The 23,732-nt window shown below is 52.5% G+C and overlaps 1 protein-coding gene across 4 annotated transcripts in view; it reads left to right on the top strand.

The window, feature by feature from the left end:
- The window catches only part of LOC100593010 (3-phosphoinositide-dependent protein kinase 1), a 71,800-nt gene that overhangs the window by 20,643 nt on the left and 27,425 nt on the right, over nucleotides 1-23,732 (top strand). For 3 of the 4 annotated variants that reach the window (XM_030798915.1, XM_030798912.1, XM_030798914.1), the window contains exons 2-6: nucleotides 6,912-7,172; nucleotides 10,710-10,752; nucleotides 11,000-11,137; nucleotides 15,066-15,210; nucleotides 15,870-15,967. In XM_030798915.1, the coding sequence (XP_030654775.1) occupies nucleotides 6,912-7,172; nucleotides 10,710-10,752; nucleotides 11,000-11,137; nucleotides 15,066-15,210; nucleotides 15,870-15,967 (685 nt within the window). The remainder of the gene's footprint in view (nucleotides 1-6,911; nucleotides 7,173-10,709; nucleotides 10,753-10,999; nucleotides 11,138-15,065; nucleotides 15,211-15,869; nucleotides 15,968-23,732) is intronic. The other variant, XM_030798913.1, reaches the window with a different exon arrangement.

Here is a 23,732-nt window from a genome sequence, read left to right as displayed (position 1 = left end):
AGGCCAGGGCTCAGCTCAGGCTCCAGGTCATTGTGCACCTGCCCACTGCATGCTTATGGTTTCAGACAGGTGTGCACAGCAAAATAAGACAAGTAAGTGTTTATGTTGATGTGTCCTCAGGTGGCGGGTACTCCTGTGGGGAGAAGCTTATTCACACCTTTGAGTCTTTTGGGCTGGTTGATGTGGCCAGTCATCTTTTAAAAATAAGATTTAGAGCTGGGCCCGGTGGCTCACGCCTGTAATCCCGGCACTTTGGGAGGCCGAGGCACGTAGATCAGTTGAGGTCAGGAGTTCGAGACCAGCCTGGCCAATGTGGTGAAACCCCATCTCTACTAAAAATATGAAAATTAGCCGGGTGTGGTGGTCGGTGCCTGTAGTCCCAGCTACTGGGGAGGCTGAGGCGGGAGAATCACTTGAACCCCAGGAAGCAGAGGTTGCAGTGAGCCAAGATCATGCCACTGCACTCTAGCCTGGGCAACAGAGGGAGACTCTGTCTCAAAAAAAAAAAAAATTTAGCATTAGGTGCATTAATGTTTACAGATAGGAAAAAACCTGGCTTAAACCTTTCTCTTGTGACAGGCTCTGGGAAGTAGATAGAACACAATGTTTTTCTAACTACTGTCTCAAATCACCGATCCGCCATGGGGTACAGTGCTAAGAATATACCCAGGGTGCGGGAGGTGGAGCTTCATGCTCCTTTATCTGCTGCTGGGGTGGGGTGCGTGGGGGTGTGGCTCCTTCCGTGAAAGATGACACTATCTCCTAGCCCGGCAGGGAACAGGCTGTAGGTCAGATACACCCAGCGGATCTTGTTTCCAGTGCTTTCCTGGCCGGAATGGCTCTCGCTCTGCAGTTGCGTGCTGCACCGCAGAAGAAACAAGGCGTTCTTCATGGCAGTCAGACCTGGCTTGCTAGATGTGTTTTTCATCCCACTTCTGTGCTGAGAGTTTGCTTAGTTAGTTAAAAAAAAAAAAAAATCAGAGAAATTACTGGGTATAATCCCACAGCAAGTGAAATGTCAAAGGCTGACATTTGGAAACAGCATTGTCAAGCAGAGTTTTAGCCAAAACCTGTGCTGTGACAGCTGAGCCCGGAGTCCAGAAGAATCTACCAGGGGGAGGCGGCACTTGCTGCCGGAGTGTCCGCCAGTGTCTGCGAGGAGGATGGATCGCGGGCACCTCTCACCAGGAAGATGGGCTTCTGCCCGGATGTCGGGATTAGTGGCATCGTCCCACAGTAGGGGTCTCACCCTCTGCTGCTGAGGAAGTAGCACTGTCACCCCGTAGGGGTGTGTCCCCCGCTCCTCTCATTTTCCATGCACTGGCCAGTCTGCGCTGCTTTCCTCCCCAGACGCCCTCCGTTCCCTTCGGCCCCTTAGCTCCTGTCTGCCGTGGACTCACTGTTCCATGGGGCTCTTGGTCCCGCTCCAGTACAGTTTTCTCCATTTAAAGTCACGTCGCCTTGTGGGGAATCTCACTGCCGTTTCACACTGTGTGTATTGTGGAAATAAGGTTCTTCCTGTTGCCCAAACATAGCATGAGGATTTTAAACTACGCTTCTTCAGCCTGGGCCCTTCCCCCTCTGTCCCAGGCTCCCTGTGCCCGTGCCTGTGTTTCTGTCCTCCCCCGTCCCAGGTGAGGCTGCAGGGCCACGTTGCACACGTGGCCCACTCTGTGCTGAGCGCTTGGAGGGAGGCCACTAAGACTTGGTGGGTTTCTTTCTGATGTGGGGGTAGAGTCTATGAAGACAGAGCAGGGTTTCTCAGCCGGGAGTGGTTGCCCTGTGGCCTGGGTCCCTCCGTTGTGTGGAGACCTGTTCCTGGTAGCATGTTGAGCAGCACCCCCACCTCTACCCAGCAGGTGCCAGTAACGCTTTCTCTCCTGCCCCGGTTATGACAACCAACAAGAAGCAAAACTTAGACATTGCTAAGTCTCCCTGGGGTCACAGTCGCCCTGGTGAGAGACACCAGGATAGACTGTGTGCCAGGGCCCTGCGTTCCCCAGACTGGGCACCCACGCTGTGGGTCGGGTGTTAGCGCGGCCTCGTGGCCAGCAGCTCCCAGAAGGAGCCCACGTAGAGGCAGCCACACGACGCTGCCTGTGACTGGCCCAGCCAGCGGTCTGTTCTCACACTGCTGTGGACACGACACATCGGGAGGAGCTTTGATACCACATGTGAGCTGACCAAGTGTTTTGGGGACTGGGCTGGGAGTCCTCTAGTGCCACAAGGGATGCTCAGATGCACGTCTGCAGCGGATCTTCTGACTCATTTATGTCTCCCTCTGACACTCCATAGCCGACAACACTAGTACTAGCAAAGCACACACTTCCTGTCCTTCAAAACTCAGTCCTCAGGGCGCCTCCTGTCTCCTCTCACACCTGCTCAGGTGGCCTGGGCGGCCTGCGTAGCCCTTGGGGTCCCTGTGTGTGGACGGTGTTGAGGGAGTGAAGAGACTTGTCCACACGATGCTCCACGTCTCCCTGAGCTGGGGGACAGGGTGGCTCAGTGTCACAGGGTCCAGCGGTCAGGTCGAGTCTTGTCGTGATAGCCTGTTGGCTTCCAGTGTGCCTCGTGGTCTGCCTGGCAACCGCCATGCTGCCCAGGAGCCGCAGGCCATACTGCCTGGCTGGTGTCTGGAGCAGGGGCTGGGTCAAGAGCAAACTTGTACTTTCCAAGGGGCAGTGCTCCCCTTTGAGCATCTGCCTGGAGACGGTTTAGTAACCACGGAGACCGCTTCGATGAAAAAGAAAGGTCTCCAGAACACACGTTTGAATGAGTGTCGTCAGACTTGACCTCAGTCGTCTGTTGTTTGGGGGTCGGCTCTTCAGGAGCTGAAACTCTTCTCCAGTTAGTGGTTGGGAGGTTTGAGCTGAAGGTAGCTTTTCTTGGAAAGTGTTCCTGACGGCCCTGGCCGCATGCTTTGCTGTTTTGTGTCCCTCAGGCAGTGCTTGATATCAAGGTCCCCTTTCCCTAGAGCAGCCCATTAGATGGGGTGTCAGCTTCCCTTGCGTTCTGTGGTTGTGGACTTCTGGTACCTCCGTGGCCCTCCTCAGCCATGGCGCTGACTAATGGGAAACCCAGCTGTTCTTGAGTGTGGCTTAACGGCGCCTCTCAGGTGAGGTCCTTTTCACCGTGGAGAAACAGTGCTGCCCCACTGCCTGGCCAGGAGCTTCTGAGTGACAGCTGTGTCGGCACCTTTGCCGGACTTGTTGGGTCTGGAGGAAAGTCAGTGTACAATTATGTTTTTCCAGGCCCATGAATTAGCCTCTCACATTTTGTCATTTAAAAAAGCATTCGTGGGCCAGGCATGGTGGCTCATACCTGTAGCCTTAGCAACTCAGGAGGCTGAGGCGGGAGGATCACTTCAGCCTAGGACTTTGAGATCAGCCTACGCAACGTAGTGAGACCCCATCTCTACAAAATATTTAAAAAGCAGCTGGGAATCCCAGCACTTTCGGAGGCTGAGGCAGGCGGATCACAAGGTCAGGAGATCGAGACCATCCTGGCTAACACGATGAAACCCCGTCTCTACTAAAAATACAAAAAATTAGCCGGGTGTGGTGGCGGGCGCCTGTAGTCCCAGCTACTCGGGAGGCTGAGGCAGGAGAATGGCGTGAACCCAGGAGACGGAGCTTGCAGTGAGCCGAGATGGCGCCACTGTACTCCAGCCTGGACGGCAGAGCGAGACTCAGTCTCAAAAAAAAAAAATGTAGCTGGGTATGGTGGTGTGTACCTGTAATCCCAGCTACTTGGGAGGCTGAGACAGGAGGATCACGTGAGCCTGGGAGGTCGAGGCCACAGTGAGCTGTGATTGCACCACTGCACTCAGCCTGAGCAACAGAGCGAGACTTTTTTTTTTTTTTTTTTTTTTTTTTTGAGACGGAGTCTCGCTCTGTCACCGAGGCTGGAGTGCAGTGGCACGATCTCGGCTCACTGCAAGCTCCGCCTCCCGGGTTCACGCCATTCTCCTGCCTCAACCTCTCTGAGTAGCTGGGACTACAGGCGCCCGCCACCACGCCCATCTAATTTTTTTGTATTTTTAGTAGAGACGGGGTTTCACCGTGGTCTCGATCTCCTGACGTCGTGATCCGCCCGCCTCGGCCTCCCAAAGTGCTGGGGTTACAAATGTGAGCCACCGTGCCCAGCCAGAGCGAGACTCTTATTCAGTCAGTCAGTCAGTCATAAATAAATGAATGAAACTAAAAACATAAAATTTGTTCACGTATGAGATTTTACTCAGTGGCTCACTTGTCAGTTTTTAATAAAGCAGTGTGTTCCCTTGAATCTCTGCTGAAATTGAAGCATGTCATGCGTGCTGTCCTCTGGCTGGCCTCTAGCTCTGCACCCCACAGGTGCTGCTCTGCATCTGGCCTTGGAAACCAGGTCTGGGCTGGCGCCTGCCTCTGGTGGACACGCAGCTGGAGCCCACCTTGCCGGAGGCCAGAGTTTGCCACTGTCCTGTACTCCCCTCTTGCTGTGTCCTTGATCTGTGCTTGGGGGCTGGGCACACAGATGAACTTACGCCCACGTTGATCAGATGCACATGGTGGTGGGACAGGTGTGGGGGGGATGGCGTGGCAGAGACAGGTGGTGCTCTCCCCTCCCCGACCTGTGTAACACTGATGGCCGCTTATGGGAGCGGCCAAGTTAATTTGCAGCAATGCTGTGGTGCCTGGGACGGTGCAGTGTGAAGTGCCGGCTCCTCCTGTCTCCCTTCCCTTGCGCGGATCCCTACAGATCAGTGCAGTCCTTCTGTTCCACAGTCCAGGGCAGCCTCGGAGCCCCTGTGCTGTGTCCAGGTACGCCCATGGCTAGCCAGCCTTGCGAGGACAGCCCAGGCCCATTACGGTTCTTGCTGGCCCCGAGCCTGGTGATTATGACCTTTTTCCCACTGAGTCTTGATTCAAGAGTTTACTTTGTTCTTTGTGAGCCTGCGAGGCTAGAGGGTTCCGTGCTTCAGGGAAGCCAAAGCCTGGTGCTTGCTCCGGCTGCTCAGCCAGCCTCTCGGACACATGAGAACGTTTCTCCACCCTCAGGGCTGCAGCCCACCTTCTATAGAGCTGGCAACCTTAGGCTTCACGTTATGTTTAGCCTGGATTTGTGTCATAGCTGGGCTCGATGGTGCAAACTTGTAATCCCAGCACATTGGGAAGCTGAGACCAGAGGATTGCTTGAGCCCAGAAGTTCGAGGCTGTATTGAACTACGATCGATTGCGCCACTGCACTCCAGCCTTGGCAACAGAGCAAGACCTTGTTTCCCCGCCTCCAACAAAAAAGTTGTCATAAAAGAAAAATCCATAATCCCGATACTTTAATGACCATGGTTTCATGTTGTGGTTTTCTTGTCTCTTCTGTAGCCATGCCTGTAACACTTTTCCAATGTTAGTATCTGTAACAGTTTTGTATTTTTGTTTGTTTGTTTGTTTTGAGACAGAGTCTCCCTCTGTCACCAAGGCTGGAGTCGAGTGGTGTGATCTCGGCTCACTGCAACCTCCGACTCCCGGGTTCAAGTGATTCTCCGGCCTCAGCCTCCCGAGTAGCTGGGACTACAGGCATGCGCCACCACACCTGGCTAATTTTTTTTTTTTTTTTTTTTTTTTTTTTTGGGATGAAGTCTTGCTGTTGTCCTCCAGGCTGGAGTGCAGTGGGGCGATCTCAGCTCACTGCAACCTCCGCCTCCCAGGTTCAAGCGATTCTCCTACCTCAGCCTCCTGAGTAACTGGGATGACAGGCGTCCGCCACCATGCCCAGCTAAATTTTGTGATTTTAGTAGAAATGGGGTTTCACCATGTTGGCCAGACTGGTCTTGAACTCCTGACCCTGCCTTGGCCTCCCAAAGTGCTGGGATTACAGGCATGAGCCACTGTCCCGGCCCAATTTTGTATTTTTAGTATAGAAGGGGTTTCTTCATGTTGGTCAGACTGACCTTGAACTCCTGACCTCAGGGGATCCACCCGCCTCGTTCTCCCAAAGTGTTGGGATTACAGGCATGAGCCACCACGCCCGGCCGTTTTTAGTGTTTAAAAGGATTGCAGCTTGGCTCGTGACAGTCCCTCTGTCCTGGCACAGACGCAGGAGGAGACCCTGTGTCTTCAGACATAGCATGGACTTCAGGACCCTACTGAGAGATGCAGTCAAGAGCTCTCCAGGGTTCTGAGTGGGGAGTTGTATCAGAAACCACCATCAGCGCACCTGAGCTCGCCTTGCGTTGTTCTTCTGTAGTGCTGGGGGCCACTGCCACCACCGTGAGGACACGTTGGGGTCTGGGGAGGGATTGTTGTGGCTGTGGGTGCACCTTGCACGTCTTGCCGACCTAGCTTTGCATGCTGATCTTCCCTCCGTGCCCGCTTACATTGTTAACTGGGTTTCTGCCCTCCCTCCTCTCCTTCGTATTTCTGTGTCTCATTGACAACTGTTCTGTAGTCGCTTTGTTGACAGTTGCCAAACTGCTTTCCAAAAACATTTCCACTGCAATCCCGGTTTTTGGTGCCAGCCGCAGTGGTGTGAGTATGCTCGCTTTCTTATAGTCTTGCCAGCACTGGGCGTCTCTGTGTATTGTAAACACATGCGATCATCACTCTTATCTCTCCATCCCCCCCACAATTAAAGATGTGCCGTGCTATCTCTGCTTAGGTTACCTTGGCCTTGGGATGAGTTGGCTGGAGGCTCAGGCAGCGCAAGGGAGAAGAGGAGGGCGAGGCGCTGCCCGGTGGAGTAGCGGGCAGCCATGGCGCGGGCAGGACTCGGGAGAGGAGGCCGGCAGCTCACAGCGGACTGCGGGGCTCAGCTGGCCTGCCCTGTGCTTGGGGTTTGTTTTTGAGCGTTGAGATGAGGTCCTTACACCTTAGTCCGTGCATTGAGAACAAGGCAGCTGCCTTGAGCCTTACCTCCTTTTCCTCTTTTTCGCCTAGTATGACGCCGTGCCCATCCAGTCCAGCGTGGTGTTATGTTCCTGCCCATCCCCATCAATGGTGAGGACCCAGACTGAGTCCAGCACGCCTCCTGGCATTCCTGGTGGCAGCAGGCAGGGACCCGCCATGGACGGCACTGCAGCCGAGCCTCGGCCCGGCGCCGGCTCCCTGCAGCACGCCCAGCCTCTGCCGCAGCCTCGGAAGAAGCGGCCTGAGGACTTCAAGTTTGGGAAAATTCTTGGGGAAGGCTCTTTTTCCACGGTGAGTATTTGCTGCTGCTGGGTGTCAGACGCATGTGATTTCCTTGGGGAGGCTCACCTTCCTCGGGGCTTGCCGGAAACTACAACCAAGGCTGGTGTCCTTCCCGGCAGGAGGTCTCGGGCCCCTTGAGGGGTGTCACCTGTTGTGAACGCCACTTGAGTCTTTGGGGGCTGGGTACCCCCCAAGCAGATCACGTGATGAGTGGCTAAATATTTAACCCGGTTTTGTAGATGAGAACGTTAGACACATCTCTTGATGGTCTGCGGAGGTTTTTTCTAATGTAGTTAACTTCATTTTAACCTGGCATCAGCAGGTTACATTCTGTGTCCTTGTGTCTCACTGGCAGGGCCCTGGGAAGCTGTTCTTGTTCTTAGATTGAAAGTTAATATCTCTCCAGAGGTTTTTGGGGACATTTATTGACCTTTTTTTATTTCTCTGTTTTGTTTTTTTAAATACATAAAACAGTACGCTCTGGACATTTGCTGGAGACACAGCCTCCAGATTCTTGTGTCCCGAGTTTCACGAACAGAAGTATTGTCGTAGTACTGTCAAGTCACACTTGTTACCTGTCTCGGGGTGTTTTTTCCTCTGAAAGCAAAGAAATGAAGGTTCAAAGCAGCTGACATGGGACGTTTTGCTGACGTGGGACCCATGAAGCCGTGTGTGGTTGTGGATTTAGTGAAGGTTGTAACAGGTTCAGGGGAGGCCTGAGCAACTCGGGGTGCACTGTCTCCATCTGGGCCTCTATAAAGAGACAGAGTCCCGTGCTGCCACAGTCGCGTGGTCGCCAAGGTGGCCACCATGTGTGTGTGCTAGGGCCATTCCAGGGAGCCCTGGGGGCACCTCGCTCTGGAGAGCCTGGGTGAGTTCCTGAATAATTCTTTCTTGCCTGGCCTTTGTGAAGAAACTATATGTGAGGTTTATTTTCCTTTTTTTCTCTTTTTTACATATATGAAATTTTGCACAATGCAAAGAAAAACATGAAATATAGCTTACCCATATTCCCAACATATTGTTTTAATTAACGTTAACTTTTGCTGCCCTTACGCTTTAGATTTTTTCAATTGTAGGTTTTATGAAATAATTTTTTTATAAAAGGATTATGCCCTCATGAAAAGTCCCTTAACCATGAGACTAGTCCCCAAAGTGTGGGGACTCAGATCCTTTCAGAAAGAAGAAACTCTTTGGAAAACCTTGGGCACTGTGCATGGCTGCTTACAACCACGCAGTGAAAGAGGAGGCCTCCTCTTTTCTCAGCTTTACTTGTTTTTTGAGACAGAGTCTTGCTCTGTCGCCCAGGCTTGAGTGCAATGGCATGATCATAGCTCACTGCAGCCTCGACTTCCTGGGCTCAAGTGATCCTCTTGCCTCAGCCTCCCAAGTAGCTGCAGTTATAGGAATGCACCACCGTGCCCAGCTAATTTTAAAATTTTTTGTAGAGACAGGGTCTCACTTTGTTGCCCAGACTGGTCTTGAACTCCTAGGCTCAAGTGATTCTCTCTCCTCAGCCTTGCAAAGTGTTGGGATTACAGGTGTGAGCCACTGTGCTTGGCCTCAGTTTTACTTCCATATATTTCTCTCTTTAATTCAACTTTATTTTATTATGTATGTATTTATCCTTTTAGAAACAGGGTCTTGCTCTGTCACCTAGGCTGGAGTGCAGTGGTGTGATCATAGCTCACTGCAGCCTTCACCACGTGGGCTTAAGCGATCCTCCTGCCTTAGCCTCCTGAGTAGCTAGGACCACAGGCATGTGTCACCATACATGGCCCTTACATGTATCTCGACTGAAAAAGGAAGACTCATTTGTGAAACTGCCTGTTTCCCTGGGTTCTGGAGATGGGTGGAGAGCAGGCACTGTCCCTCCAGAGGCTGTGGTCCGTGTCTTTCTGAACCTGCACCAGGGAGGTGCCCGGGAGAGCACGGTGAGCCGGAGGCTCCTCCATGGGGCTGTTTGGAATCCACAATACTGGGTCTCAGATTACATGTGCTACCCTCAGTTCTTTCTCAGCTTTCCTGAAATGGAGATCACATTAAAGTTGATTTCCAGGGGAGGGGAAAGGACAGTGATAGTTAGGAGGCTGGGCAAGAGCCAGGTGCAGCACCGGAGAGCCGGGAGGCCCCCTGAGAACGGTCACAACCTCCAGGGAGGGACACGTCACGCGCCATTCTCTGGAAGAGGATCCTTCCTTCCTGTAGGAAACCTGCTTGTGAAGTGTTGAGTTTAGACAACAGAAAGATGACATCAGTATCCCCTTAGAAAGCGTTCCACTAAATATCAGTGCTCGCTCACAATTCTTTCTTCCTTTTTTCTACTTATGAAGCTAGCACGTGCTCTTGTGGAGAAATGTGACCTCCCAGAAACATGAGCTAGAGAGGGGAGCCCTGCCTGGCCCACTTCCCCTTTCTCCCCGGCAGCTGAGAGCCATCCATGTGTGGCGTATTCCTCTGGGAAGATCTTGAGTACGTAGAGTCCCCAGAATCCAACTTCATTCTTCTTGAGCGCCGCAGGGCGTCTCACTTGGTGCTTTCCAGGATCTCTTCTGACGTGTCCGTCAGGAGTCCTGCCCCGGATTGCAGCTCACAGCCCGGAGCCAGGTGGACCTGGCCCTGTGGCCTCCTGAAGGTCTTCCTGCCAGCTCCCAGGAATGTAACAGGGCGGGTTTCCTCTGTTCCCTGCTCCATAGGCTGTCCCCCTGTGGGTGTCTTAGGAGACACTTGTGTACCACTTGGTGGTGGTGGGGCCTCCCTGGCACAGCTGTCTCATGCGCTCTGGCTAAACTTGGCTAAACTGTGGGCCCACCAGGAATTTCCAGTCTGGTGCCTCAGGGTGTGCCCCAGGCTAGTCCGAGTGGAGGGTCTCTCCGCTGTTTGGGATGCCTGCCCTGCTGGAGTGCTGTGTCTGGGAGGTGGGGTTTGAGTGCAGGGCTCAGGGGTGCTAAGGAGAGGACAGGGCAGGAGGCCTGCTGCATCCCGGGAAGGTGGCTCCCTCTTGTGGGCACGCAGGGCCATGCATTGTTGGTTTAGCTCCCTGCGTCCTTTACACCCAGGCTCTCTTCATGGTATCCGCAAGCGCCCTCATACGAAATGTGTGATAACAATTATTTCCAAAAATGAAAATTCAGGGCAGCCTTTGCAATGAATGTATACTAGTAGGACAAATTGTTTTCAAAGAAGCCCCTGTGCCCTACCACTTGTGGTGACACCACTGTGTTCCTGCTGTTCGTGAAGAGCGTGGCAGTCGACGAGGCTCCTGAATTTATACTTGTGTTGCACCGTTAGGACTCTCAGCAGCTGATCAAGAAGCTTCTGAAAACAATGGAGAGATGGATATGTTTTCTCTTAGCTATTAGAACACATTAACACGAGCATTGGCTTTTAGATCTACTTGTCAGTACAAGACCCAAAATATTTCACTGTAGATTCAAGCCTTCAGTGGGGACAGGAAGCGTGCGTGTGGGGCAGAGGGACTTGTCAGACCCAGTGTCCTGGTTATCACATTGCGTGTTTCTTTTTCTCCTTTTCTTTCCAAACCAGGTTGTCCTGGCTCGAGAACTGGCAACCTCCAGAGAATATGCGAGTGAGTATGGGCTGCAGGGAGCTGTGCGTCTGGGAGCAGGGCCAGCGGCGCCGTGCAGGGCAGCCGGGGTGGCAGGGCCGGGGTTTCTGCGCTGATTTCTGGGTACAGGACACTGTTGGCTTTAGAGACCACCAGGCTGGTGTATACAATGTTTGAAAGGCTGTAATTTGTACCAGTTACTTTGTGAGTCATGTCTTTAGTGTTTTTTGTTGTTTCTGATAGTAACTCACTTCTCTCTCACCTGAAGTTAAAATTCTGGAGAAGCGACATATCATAAAAGAGAACAAGGTCCCGTATGTAACCAGAGAGCGGGATGTCATGTCGCGCCTGGATCACCCCTTCTTTGTTAAGCTTTACTTCACATTTCAGGACGACGAGAAGCTGTGTATCCTTTGCGTGGTCGGTGCCGTCTGAAGCCACACCAGTCACCCCTCTCCCTTGGAATCAGACCTTGTGTGTTCCCACAAGCAGCCCCGGCTCCCTGTCGAGTGCGGTCCCTCAGGCCGCTGACATTCAGGGAGGCAGCCGAGGCAGCCCCAGGGTGTGGCTGTGAGTCTGCACAGGACGTTACCTCCCGGAGAAGCCATTGATGTGGCTCCAGCACAGTCCCCTCTGCTGCGGCTTGCTTGGTCGGTGTCCCTTGCTCCCCTAGAGCGCCATCTTTTCTGTTATTAAACCTTGGGTCAGGAATCCGGGAGGCAAGGCCCGGTGGAAGTTGGGGTGGGCCCCACCTCTGCCCCATCCAGCTGACCTGTGGGCCTGCCAGTGGCTGGGCTGGCCACGCCACACCGTTATCGCCCCCAGCAGGTGCAGTCTGCACCTGCTCTTTTCCTCCCCTGCCACCCTCCAATCTGGCCCAAGTGTCGTGGCCTCCCCATCCTGCCTGGGGAGGGTCCTGAGTCCTCCCACCTGTCCTCCCCGTCTCTCCCGAGCACCAGGCTCTTCTGTATTAGAGCTTTGTTCTGGCCTGCTCCCACTCTTAGCACCATCCTGCAGCTCCTTCAGCTGCCGGCGGAGTGTGTGTGCTCTGTTTGTTTGGAGGTGCTTGCCAAGTGCAGGTTGATGGGTGATGGGGATGTGCTGGTATGCCGGTTGGCGTCTCTGCCCTCGAGAAGCTTCGATTTTGGTGGAGGAGCTGGACAAGCACTGACTATCCATGTCAGAGGCTTCCTGGCAGCAAGATGTGCTGCCAAGAGTCTTAGGGCTGGGTAACAGTGTGGGGCTCTTTAAACTCCTGGGCAGGAGTGTGGGGGGGGCATGAAAGGCTGTGGTGGGCTGGGCCCCTGAGCCGCGGCAGCCTGGCACTGACTCTGGACGTCCTTCTTTTTTTTTTTTTTTTTTGAGGCGGAGTCTCGCTTTCTTGCCCAGGCTGGAGTGCAGTGGCGCGATCTCCGCTCACTGCAAGCTCCGCCTCCTGGGTTCACGCCATTCTCCTGCCTCAGCCTCCCGAGTAGCTGGGACCACAGGCGCCCGCCACCACGCCCAGCTAATTTTTTGTATTTTTAGTAGAGACCGGGTTTCACTGTGTTAGCCAGGATGGTCTCGATCTCCTGACCTCATGATCCGCCCGCCTTGGCCTCCCAAAGTGCTGGGATTACAGGCATGAGCCACGGCGCCCGGCCTGGACTTCCTTCTCTTTGTGGCAGGGAATGTGGGGTTTGCTCTGGCTGCTCCTAGGCCAGGTGGGAGAATGGGCACCAGAGCAGGGGCAGGGGCAGTGGTCGAGGTCTTACGAACAGACTGGTCAAGAGAATGGAGTCAGGGGCGGCTCCTGGGAGTTTGCCCTCGAGCCTAGTGCACAGCGGTGTCTGCTGCTGAGCTGGGAGAGACCGGGGCGGGTGCTGGGCTGGCATTTCATGCATCCGCTGGTGCCGCCATTCAGGTCTGAGTGGGCACTTAGGTGCTGCCAGCAGAACTCCAGGAGGAGTCAGGGCCGTGAGGACTTTCACAGCGAGCTGGCAGGCTGCCCAGAGGTTGGCTCCTCTGTGAGTAGAGCCTGGGTTCCCCCAGTGCAGGGGTGAACACGAGGAGGGGCCCACCGAGGAGAGGAGATTGTGATGGGGTCTTGCTCCTGAGTTCGAATGATGGAGACCCAGAGGCCACGGGATCAAACGGTTTCTGATGGAGGGTGCTGGCTGCCCACCCAGGGGCTATGAAGCGGTCGGGTGCACACAGCCTGACCCGTGGATCTGCCCTGTGCCAGTTGTTGATGGGGGGTAGGCAGTTTCTTGGGGAGACTGTTCAAGGAAGAATAAGAGGTGAGAAAATGGAGACGACGCAAGGTGCTTCCCTGGGATGTTGCCTAGAGAGGAGCAGGGCAGTGGCTGGGCAGCTGCTAGGCACGTGGCCCGGGGCGGGCTTTGCTGTTGGTCTGTGGAAGGATTTAGAGAATGCTGGCCTCCAGGCAGGCCTGCTGTCCTCCAGTGTCATCCCTGTTCCTGCCTCTGTCCCCCGCTCTCAGTGGCTTCTTCACGGTATGTTCTGTCTCTCACCTTCATGTGCCCCGGGGCCCTGCATGTCTCTGCCCCCGTTTGAGCCACGGGAGTCCCTCTGGGCTTCCCGCAGAGCCCTCGGAACACGGCTGCTTGTTGGTTGTGAGGCTGCAACAGAATTGCACACCCTTGACCTCTCCCGTCCTCTCCTCCTGGGGGCTCAGAGTCCAGAGGAGAGCGAATCTTGCTGACTGATTTCCAAATGGGATTGGCCAGAGCAGTGCAGGTAGTGGGAACTCCAGGTCTTTGTCCAGTGATCCATGTTGCCCTTCGTCATTAAGTCAAATTCCAAAGCCGCGGGAGGTTGTGAAGGTTCACTCGCCCCTGACAGGAACGAGACCCAGGGACTTCTGCCCCACCAGGCATCCTCGGTGTGGGTTGCATTTAGAGATGGGCCTGGACAGGGGCCACTTTGGGCAGCCTTGGTTGCAAGTCCCTTCCCTTCTGGGTTTCTCCTCGTTGCCCTGAAGCTTCAGGTTCATCCTTGGTGGGAGATGATGGTACCCTGGCAAACAGAAGCCAGAACTGAGCAGGCAGGCTAGCCTGGCTCTGAGCGTGAGCCCCCCTTCCTGGCCTCGAGAGCCACTGCTCAGGGCAGGCAAGGATTTGGGTCCCCGTGTCCTGGGCTGCCAGTAAGTGTGAAGTATCTGGAGGTTTCCGGTAATGGGGATGGACGTTTGCCGCTTTCAGGGGACTCTGCATCTGGGATCCATTTATTGTCGGTCTTAAGTCGTCTTGGAAAAGGAGGCTACAGATGGAGCCCAGAGGAGGGGGCCTCCCAGACACACTTCATGAGTGTAGAAGTGCACAACATGGCTTTTGTCTTACAAAATGTGTCACTTGGCCAGGTGCGGTGGCTCAGGCCTGTAATCCCGGCACTTTGGGAGGCCGAGGCGGGCGGATCACGAGGACAAGAGATGGAGACTATCCTGGCCAACGTGGTGAAACCCCATCTCTACTAAAGATACAAAAATTAGCTGGGCGTGGTGCCTCGTGCTTGTAGTCCCAGCTACTCGGGAGGCTGAGGCAGGAGAATTGTTTGAATCCGGGAGGCGGAGGTTGCAGTGAGCCGAGGTAGCGCCACTGCACTCCAGCCTGGCGACAGAGCGAGACTGCATCTTAAAAAAAAAACAAAACAAAATGTGTCACGTTATCCGCGGAAGGAGCCTGCATGGAAGGGGCAGTGCCACGCGTGGATGCGCAGCACATAAAGCCGGGGCCTCAGGGCAGGGGCTGCCGCGCTCTCCGACCCTGCTCCGCTGGCCCCCAGGATCTTTGTGCATTGAAGCCTGCACGTGAGTTATACGCGCTTTTTGGTCGGGGTCCGTAGGCCCTGTCTCCAGCGGTTCCCTTTCACTGAGGCTGTAGACACGGCCAGGGGCCAGAGGGGCAGTCGGGCTGAGAGGCTCTGTTCCTGTTTCCTCGAGACCGTGTAATGGTGTTCTTGATGAGAAACCCCTCATCATGCTGGTGCCTCGTCTTGGAGCTGGGGCCTGGGATGCCCGTCAGATCCAGTGACATGACTGTCTTGGGCCGCAGGTACTTTCAGTTTGCATTTAATTAAAAATTCTTATCAGACTTTTAAGGTTAGTTTTCAAAAAATGACTTTTACAAAAAAAAAAACACGAGCCAGGCGTGGTAGCGCGTACCTACATTCCCAGCCACTTGGGTTGGTTAAGGTGGGAGGATCGCTTGAGCCAGGGAGGTTGAGGCTGCAGTGAGCTATGATTGTGCCCCTGCACTCCAGCCTGGGCAAGGGAGTAAACCTGTTCCAAAACAAAACAAAAGATTTTTACACTTCCTTAACTGCACAATATTCAGATTTCGGCCTTAGTTATGCCAAAAACGGAGAACTACTTAAATATATTCGCAAAATCGGTTCATTCGATGAGACCTGTACCCGATTTTACACGGCCGAGATTGTGTCTGCTTTAGAGTACTTGCACGGCAAGGGCATCATTCACAGGTAACCTCGGGGGTGGCTGGGTGGGGTTTGCAGGACGTCAGTTTAATGATCAGGGCCAGTGACCGTTTGGCTCACAGGCCACAGCTGATGCCCAGATGGCCCCCGCCCTTGAGGTCAGCCTGGTTGGAGTGCTCCCTGGATGGGTGTGACTGAGATGCCTGCCTGTGCCACAGCCTGAGTGCCAAGGCGAGGCCACACGTCCGTGGAGCGCTGACGTGGAGAGGCTCTCCTGCAAATACCACATCGAATGGTTGCGTGTCTTTCCTGGCGAGCTAATGATTCTTTTCACCATCTTGACTGATGCTTGTTATCTTTTTCAGTTGTAGCTTCTGTGTGTACTTCTTTCTGGTCTCATTTTTCATGAGTTTCTGATAAAGTCAGCTCAGAAGTGTGCATAGCTTTCATTTTGTGCGTTAAAGATGATAGATTTTACTTCATTAAAAAGCTAGTTAGAATGACACGGAGATGTGAGGCGGTGAATCCCCACTGTGTACAGTCCACACTTGTTGCTTGTGAGCTTTAGGCCTGTAGCCCTGGTTGTCAGTCTGTAAGGATCATACGCAGTCATTCGTTCATTTTGTTTTCAGCAAAATTTAGAGTATGTAATAATGTTGCTCTTCTAAGTATTTCTTCTCAAATGTGAAAATCTACTTTTACAGGGACCTTAAACCGGAAAACATTTTGTTAAATGAAGATATGCACATCCAGATCACAGATTTTGGAACAGCAAAAGTCTTATCCCCAGAGAGCAAACAAGGTGTGTGAGTTTTATTTCTAGCAGAGCCTGGCTCTGTGCTTAAGATGGAAAGCGACTTCTGAGGAGTGTGTTGCATTGTGTCATCTTCATCAGCGACTGAGGTGGGGACACCGTGGCTGTTCTCAAACAGATCTTGAACTTTCTCTGGGCAAGACCCTGCCATGCCAGCAGGTCTTCCTGGGGGCCCCAGGCAGTGTGTGTTGGTGTAGAGCGGGAGGTCACTGGTTCTCCTCGGCGCCTGCTCTGCTTCATCCTCCCCTGCTTGTCTTCTGGACAGTGCGGGGGCCACATGCGTACCCAGCCACCCGCGTGCAGGACGTGGAGCCGGTGTGGTCAGCTCCTGGCTCCTCCTGCCTGTATTGCAGGTAGTATCCGGGGGCGCACATCCCTGTACCTCAGTGCCCTCCCTCCGTTACCTGTCCCTGTGTCTCCCTGCTGGCCATGTGCATGTTTGTCATCACAAAGCCTCCGAGTCCTGCTCCCAAGGGTACTTTCTAGCCTTGGACCATGTTGTGACAACTCCATCGGAGATGTTGCTGAAAGTCCACTTGGGCCAGAGAAGTGGCCTGGGTTGTCTTAGCCGGCCAGGGGCGTCTCGATGCCCTTCAGGTGCTTATTGGGTAGAAATCACAAACTCCGGAGACGTAAAGAAAGGCAGTTGACATTCTGAAGACTGCTCCGGAGTGCTGGGTAGAGAGAAGATAAAGCCTTGGGATGAGGTTTGGGGAAGCTGAAGGCTGTTGTGTGCATTATAAGTGACCTTGAAGATGAACCTCGGGTGATTGCTGGAGTCTGTCTGGGTCAAGAGGCTGGGTCCAAGGGCCTCCAAGTGGTGCATGGGCCTCTGCCTGGGCTTGGGGTGCCCGTCAGAGAAAGGCCTCCATAGAGGGCTCTGTGGGGGTGAGAGGTGCTGGAGCCCGGTTTGGAGGGACGTGAGTGCAGGTTTGTTGGTGGAGGAAAGATTCAGACAGAAGTGACCATGTTGTCGTAGCTGCTCTCGTGTGGAAAAGGGGAACCGTGAGCATCGAGCGGTGGTGGTTCCGGCCTCGTCTCCACAGACGGCCAGCTGGCCCCCAGTAGCTGGAGGAGAGCACAGCTGGGTGGAGAGCAGGCCCTTCAGCAAGGCAGGCACTCCGGACTCAACTCGGCTTTTCTGTTTCTTAGGAATTGGCCCTGTATCTGTGTGCTGGGAGGCACCCAGCTGGTGCCTGTGGGGCCTCTCTTGGCACCTTGAGGTAGTTGCTCCTTTCCTCCACCGGGCCTTATCTCTCCCTTCTGGGCGTTTCCAGCCCTGTGTTTTCACACTCAGGGCTCTGGCTAAGATTCTGCCAGTTGGTGCTTTCATCTCTGCACAGTCGTGGAGGCCCTAAGGCCTTGTCTTGGATCTGGGAACTTCTCTGAGAATCCTCAAACATCACCCTGGCTGTGCATGGGGACTCACACCTGTAATCCTAGGCCTTTGGGAGGCTGAGGCAGGAGGATCGTTTGAGGCCAGGAATTCGAGGCCAGCCACTGGTCAACGTGGTGAGACTCCATATCTACAAAAAAGCCAAAAATCATCCTGGTGTGATGGCACCCACCTGTAGTCCCGGCTACTCGAGAGGCTGAAATGGGAGATGGATGATGCAGTGAACTAGGATGATCCCACTGCACTCCAGCCTGGGTAACAGAGCGATCAACTGTTAAAAAATAGTGGCAATAAATACAAAATAAAAGAAGCCTGTGATCCCAGCACTTTGGGAGGTCGAGGCGGGCGAATCACGAGGTCAGGAGATGGAGACCATCCTGGCTAACATGGTGAAACCCCGTCTCTACTAAAAATATAAAAAATTAGCTGGGCGTGGTGGTGCGCGCCTGTAGTCTTAGCTACTCAGGAGGCTGAGGCGGGAGAATCGCTTGAACCCGGGAGGCAGAGGTTGCAGTGAGCCACGATCGTGCCACTGCACTCCAGCCTGGGCAACAGAGTGACACTCCGTCTCATAAATAACTAAATAAATAAAACACATCACCCTTTTGGGGCTAAGATTGAAACTAGCAGTCAAGCCGGAGCCTCTTGTTTTCTAAGGTGGCTTAGTTCTGCTGCCATCCGCTGCCTTTTGTAGCCCCGCTCCCCTCCCCGTCCAGTGCCATGCCAGAATGCGCACCTCCCGCCCAAAGCTGCACAAAGCCAGGGCGGTCTTCCTGGCGTCTCAGACGTGCCCTGAAACCTTGATGTGTTTGACTCATTCCTGTTAAATAGTAACCGTCTTACTGACGGGTAATCCTACTTCTGTGTACACAGTGTAACCTCATATCCCTCAGTGTTGTCTGTGACAAAGTTGAACCAAACAGGAACTTCTCTCTCGTAAGCTTTCTTAGGATCTGTCCGTGTCCTGCTGTCCTTGTGCTGACTTCCTGCCCAGAGATGAGCCCACAACATTCCGTGGGGTCAGGAGCGCTGCGGGCTGGCTCTGCCCACAGTCAGTCCCGGGAACCGCTCTCTGGGCTGTGCCCGCAGTCAGCCTCAGGAACCACCTCCCAGGGCTCTTCCCTTCATGTGGATTTTCTTTTTTTCCCCCCTCCCTTATTCCAAGGCTTTATTTATTCATAATTGCAACTTTTATTTTAGATTCAGGGGATCCACGTGCAGGTTTGTTATGTGGGTAGATTTTCTTTAGAATCTGGTGTTTGGCACAGGGATAGTCTTGTTGCCCTGTAGCCACTTAAAAAAAATAGGCATCGAAGCGCGCTGATGAAATAGGGAAACAGCTTGGGCACAGCGGCTCACCTGTAATCCCAACACTTGGGGAGGCCGAGGCAGGTCGATCATCAGCGCCCAGGAGTTTGAGACCAGCCTGGGGAACACGGCAAAACCCTGTCTCTACATAAGATAAAAAACAAAAATTAGCTGGGCGTGGTAGAGCGTGCCTGTAGTCCCAGCTACTCAGGAGGCTGAGGTGGGAGGATCACCTGAGCCTGGGAGATTGAGGCTGCAGTGAGCCGTGATCCTGCCACTGCACTCCAGCCTGGGCGACAGAGCAAGAGCCTGTCTCTGGAAAAGAAAGAAGAAACCATGAAATAAACCTTTGCTTTTTGGTAGCAGGAGGCTAAAAGTCTTTACATCGTTGTAAACCAGGGCCAGTTGCTTGTGTGTATAGATGACTTGGTGGTTCTTTTCCCTTTCTTTGAGGAAAAGGAAAAAACTATAATTTATGTGGAGGATTAATTTTAGTAACATTTTCTGTTTGAGGTAGTTCCGTATCTTGGAAGGTATTCCTGCGTAGACTTCTTTTGTGCAGAGATGGCTTCCCCAAAACATCTTCAAATCTAGAATAAAAGTGTTGACGGGAGCAAGGCATAGCGAGGTTCCTTACCTGTGCAGCAGCTGTGCCACGCCCTCCTCCTAGAGGGAGGCAGGTTTTCCCATCATTCCTGTGAGGTGGGTAGGGTGGCCCCCGTATCTGCAGGGGGAGGTGGTGGGAGATGGAGCAGGGCAGTGGTGTGGGCTTGGGAGATTGAGGAGGACCTCCTGGCAGAGAGGTCTTCTGCCTCCTCTCCGTGTACAGGAGCCTGTGGATGTAACTTGGTGAGGGCAGCTGACTCAGGGTAAGCTTCCCACCTGGGCTGTCTCTGGCCTGTGCCCTCTATGCAAGAACCTCGGGGAGCTCGGGGTGTCCCTGGAGGTTCAGACTTGGGGTGGGGTTTGGAAACCTGTGTTCTGACCTGTGCAGGCCTCTCTGTACGCAGCCAGGTGTGGAGGCACGACTCACCAAACAGGAAGGAGAGGAAGGCCACAGGTGTGGGAGGGCTGGGTGGACAGGGTGGACGCTGTGGGTTTCAGGTGTGGGCGGGGCTGGCTGGAGAGGGTGGATGCCTTGGGCTTCAGTCACTACAGTGGCTCCTCTGTCCCCATCTGTGCATGGCCATCGTCCAGACCCTCAGACTAGCTGCCATTGCGCTTCCCACTGTGCCGTGGACTCCAGACGCTCTCCTGAGGGCCACGGCTGCCTTGAGCTTGCCGCCATTCTAGCTTAGGCTGGATCACCCACCCCCGGCACAGAGAGGAGCTGCCTTCAAAATGGATTTTCCCGCATGATGGAAAGTGGAATTTGCATAATAAAAGAGAGAGTCCCCATTCTCCCATCACCAAGAGCAGCTCTTCCCCTCTTCACATGGTTTATTTTGGTGTTTTCCAGGTTGGCATTCATTTAGGATTGGTTATGATGCATGGGGCTGGGGAGAATTACTGCTTATTGTAAAAAATTCACTCCGTACTGGTGACCTGATGCCCAGCATCCTCAATCGGTTTTCCCTGTAAAAATTCCAGTATGTATCCCTAAAATACAAATCTTTTTAAAAGCGTACCCACAATACCATACTGTTTGATACATAGAAATGAGCAGTAATAGCTTAATATCTCAGTGTCCAGTCAGTTATCTTTCCAGTTGTTTCATGTACATCATCATGTTTTGTTGCTCACTTGAACAGGATTCAAATAAGTTTTGCGCAATTTCATTTTTTAATGTTTTCTTTTTATTTTGCCATTAAATACTCTCCTATCCAAACCCATTTATTTTAATCTGTAGCTTCCCCCATTTTAATTTTTTCGCTTGCAGTTTGTTAAAGAAACAGGTCATTTGCATCTGTGTGGCGTTGTTGAACGTGGTCCTCTCTCCTGGCCACTGCATCACATTCAGAGTTGATTCTCCCCTCCCTGTTCAGAAACTGGTGGTGGGTGTTCTTTATCTGGCATCTCCCTGTGACAGCAGCAGCATTGATGGCCATAACTGGCCTAAATTCATTAACTCATTAGAGAGTGCAGAAAGGTCACACACAGCCTGATACATTCATGAGATGGAATTCATTAAAGAGAAACTTCTCCCCAGTAACTTTTGGGTTAACTCGTGGTATCATCTGGAAAGGAAAAGTAGGATAAATGCGTCTTTCCCCTTTTCATGCCATTTTTGAAAGCCACAAATTGGTTCACCATTCTTTTCCAATGATGATTAATTCATTAAAAAGTTATTACCCTTCCTCACACCATACACAAAAGCTCACTCCAGGACCAGGCGAGGTGGCTCACACCTGTAATCCCGGCACTTTGGGAGGCTGAGGCAAGTGGATCACCTGAGGTCGGGAGTTCGAGACCAGCCTGGCCAACGTGAGGAAACCCTGTCTCTACTAAAAATACAAAATTTACGGCTGGGCGCGGTGGCTCACGCCTGTAATCCCGGCACTTTGGGAGGCTGAGGCGAGTGGATCACCTGAGGTCGGGAGTTCGAGACCAGCCTGGCAACGTGAGAAACCTGTCTCTAAAAAATACAAAATTTTGGCTGGGCGCGGTGGCTCACGCCTGTAATCCCGGCACTTTGGAAGGCCGAGGCAGGCGGATCACCTGAGATCAGGAGTTCGAGACCCGCCTGACCAACATGGTGAAACCCTGTCTCTACTAAAAATACAGGTGTGTTTTTAGCTAGGTGTGGTGGTGCATGCCTGTAGTCCCAGCTACTCATGAGGCAGGAGAATAACTTGAACCTGGGAGGCGGAGGTTGCAGTGAGCCGAGATCCACGCTATTGCACTCCAGCCTGGGCAACAAGAGCGAAACTCCATCTCAAAAAAAAAAAAAAAAATTAGCCAGGTGATTCCTGTAATCCCAGCTACTTGGGAGGCTGAGGCAGGAGAATCGCTAGCACCTGGTAGGCGGAGGTTGCGGTGAGCCAAGATCACGACACTGTGCTGCAGCCTGGGCAACAGAGCAAAACTCCATCCCTGCGCCTCCCATCTCCCCGCCTCACCAAAAAAACAAAACAAAAAAAGTGACTCCAGGCCAGGCGCGATGGCTCACGCCTGTAATCTCAGCACTTTGGGATGTTGAAGCTGGTGGATCACTTGAGGTCAGGAGTTCGCGACTAGCTGCCCATCTCTAGTAAAAATACAAAAATTCGCCAGGCATGGTGGTGTGCGCCTGTAATCCCAGCTATTTGGAGTGGGGGCTGAGGCAGGAGACTCACTCGAACCTGGGAGACGGAGGTTGCAGTGAGGCGAGATCGCACCACTGCGCTCCAGCCTGGGTGGCGGAGTGAGACTCCATCTCAAAAAAAAAAGTTCACTCCGAATGCATTAGAGGTCTGAATGTAAGGGCGAAAACTATGACACTCTTAGAAGAAATTATAGGATTAAATGTGACAATTGGGTTAGGCAATGTTTTCTTAGATACACTGCCAAAAGCATAAGCAACCAAGAAAAGGATGAGTTAGATTTGTATCAAGTTTAAGCACTTTTGTGCTTCAAGTGATATCACGAAAGTGAAAAGACCCACCGAATAGGAGACACGATCTGCTACTCGTCTATCTGATAAGGCACTTGTATCCAGAATGTAAAGAACTCAGAGGGAGAAAAAAAAAATAAAGCACGGAACAAAGGGTATTATTAGACATTTTTCCAAAGGAGAGATACACAAATGGCCCATAAGCACATGCAAAGTTCCTCAACATGATTAGTCATTAGGAAAATGCAAATCAAAACCACAGGGTGATAGATACTACCTCACACCCACTAGGATGGCTGTGATCAGAAGACAGATAATAACAAATGTTAGCAAGGATGTGGGGGGATTGGAACCCACGTATGCCGTGGGTGGGAATGTCAGATAGTACAGCTACTTTGGAAAACAGGCTGGCAGCTCCTCAAAAGGAAATAGAATTACCATATGACCCTGCAGTCCCACTCCTAGGTATGAGCCCAAAAAAAGTGAAAATACACATTCAGACAAAAACAGGTGCTAGAATGCCCATAGCATTATTCACAGCAGCCAAAAGGTGGAAACGACGCACTTGTCATCAGATGAGTGGATGAGTGAGTGGCGTGTCCACACAACGAGGGAATCTTCTCCAGCTCTAAGGAAGGATGAGGCACCCATGCACGCTGCCATGCAGATGGGCCTTGAAAAACACTGCCCTCAGTGAAAGCCTGCCGGGATGAGAAGGGATGGCGTTGAGTCTAGAGATGAGCTTACGAGGCGTTACCATTGTTAACCCATGTTAAGTCTTCTGAGCTATCAACGTGGGATGTCTTTCTGCTTATTTAGATCTTTCTTTCAAAAACACTTTGTAGTTTTCAGAGTATAACCTTTATGCTTCTTTTGTTACATTTATTCTTATTTAATGTTATCCTAAATAGAATTATTGGCTGGGCATGGTGGCTCACACATGTAATCCCAGCACTTTGGGAGGCCAGGGTGGGTGGATCACCTAAGGTCAGGAGTTGGAGACCAGTTGAGGTGGGAGGATCGCTTGAACCCGGGAGGCGGAGAAGGTTGCAGTAAGCTGACCTCACACCACTGCACTCCAGCCTGGGCAACAGAGACTTTGTCTCGAGAAAAAAAAAAAAAAATAGAGTTGTGAATTTTCTTCCCTTCTTTTTCTTTTTCTGTTTTTTTTTTTTTTTTTTTTTTTTTTTTTTTGAGACGGAGTTTCACTCTTGTTGCCCAAGCTGGAGTGCGTGGTGCGATCTCGGCTCACCGCAACCTCCGCCTCCCAGGTTCAAGCGATTCTCCTGCTTCAGCATCCCGAGTAGCTGGGATTACAGGTGCACACCACCACACCTGGCTAATTTTTTGTGTTTTTAGTAGAAACGGGGTTTCACCACGTTTACGGATAAGGTGGTCTTGAACTCCTGACCGCAGGTGATCCGCCTGCCTCGGCCTCCCAGAGTGCTGGGATTGTGAATTTTATTTTCAGATTGCTCCTGGAAATTGTGTGGAAATGCAGTTGGTTTTTCCTGCCC

Source organism: Nomascus leucogenys, chromosome 18 (genome assembly GCF_006542625.1).
Source record: "Nomascus leucogenys isolate Asia chromosome 18, Asia_NLE_v1, whole genome shotgun sequence".
In the NCBI taxonomy this organism is placed as follows: Eukaryota; Metazoa; Chordata; class Mammalia; order Primates; family Hylobatidae; genus Nomascus; species Nomascus leucogenys.
This window is presented reverse-complemented; position numbering and strand designations above follow the sequence as displayed.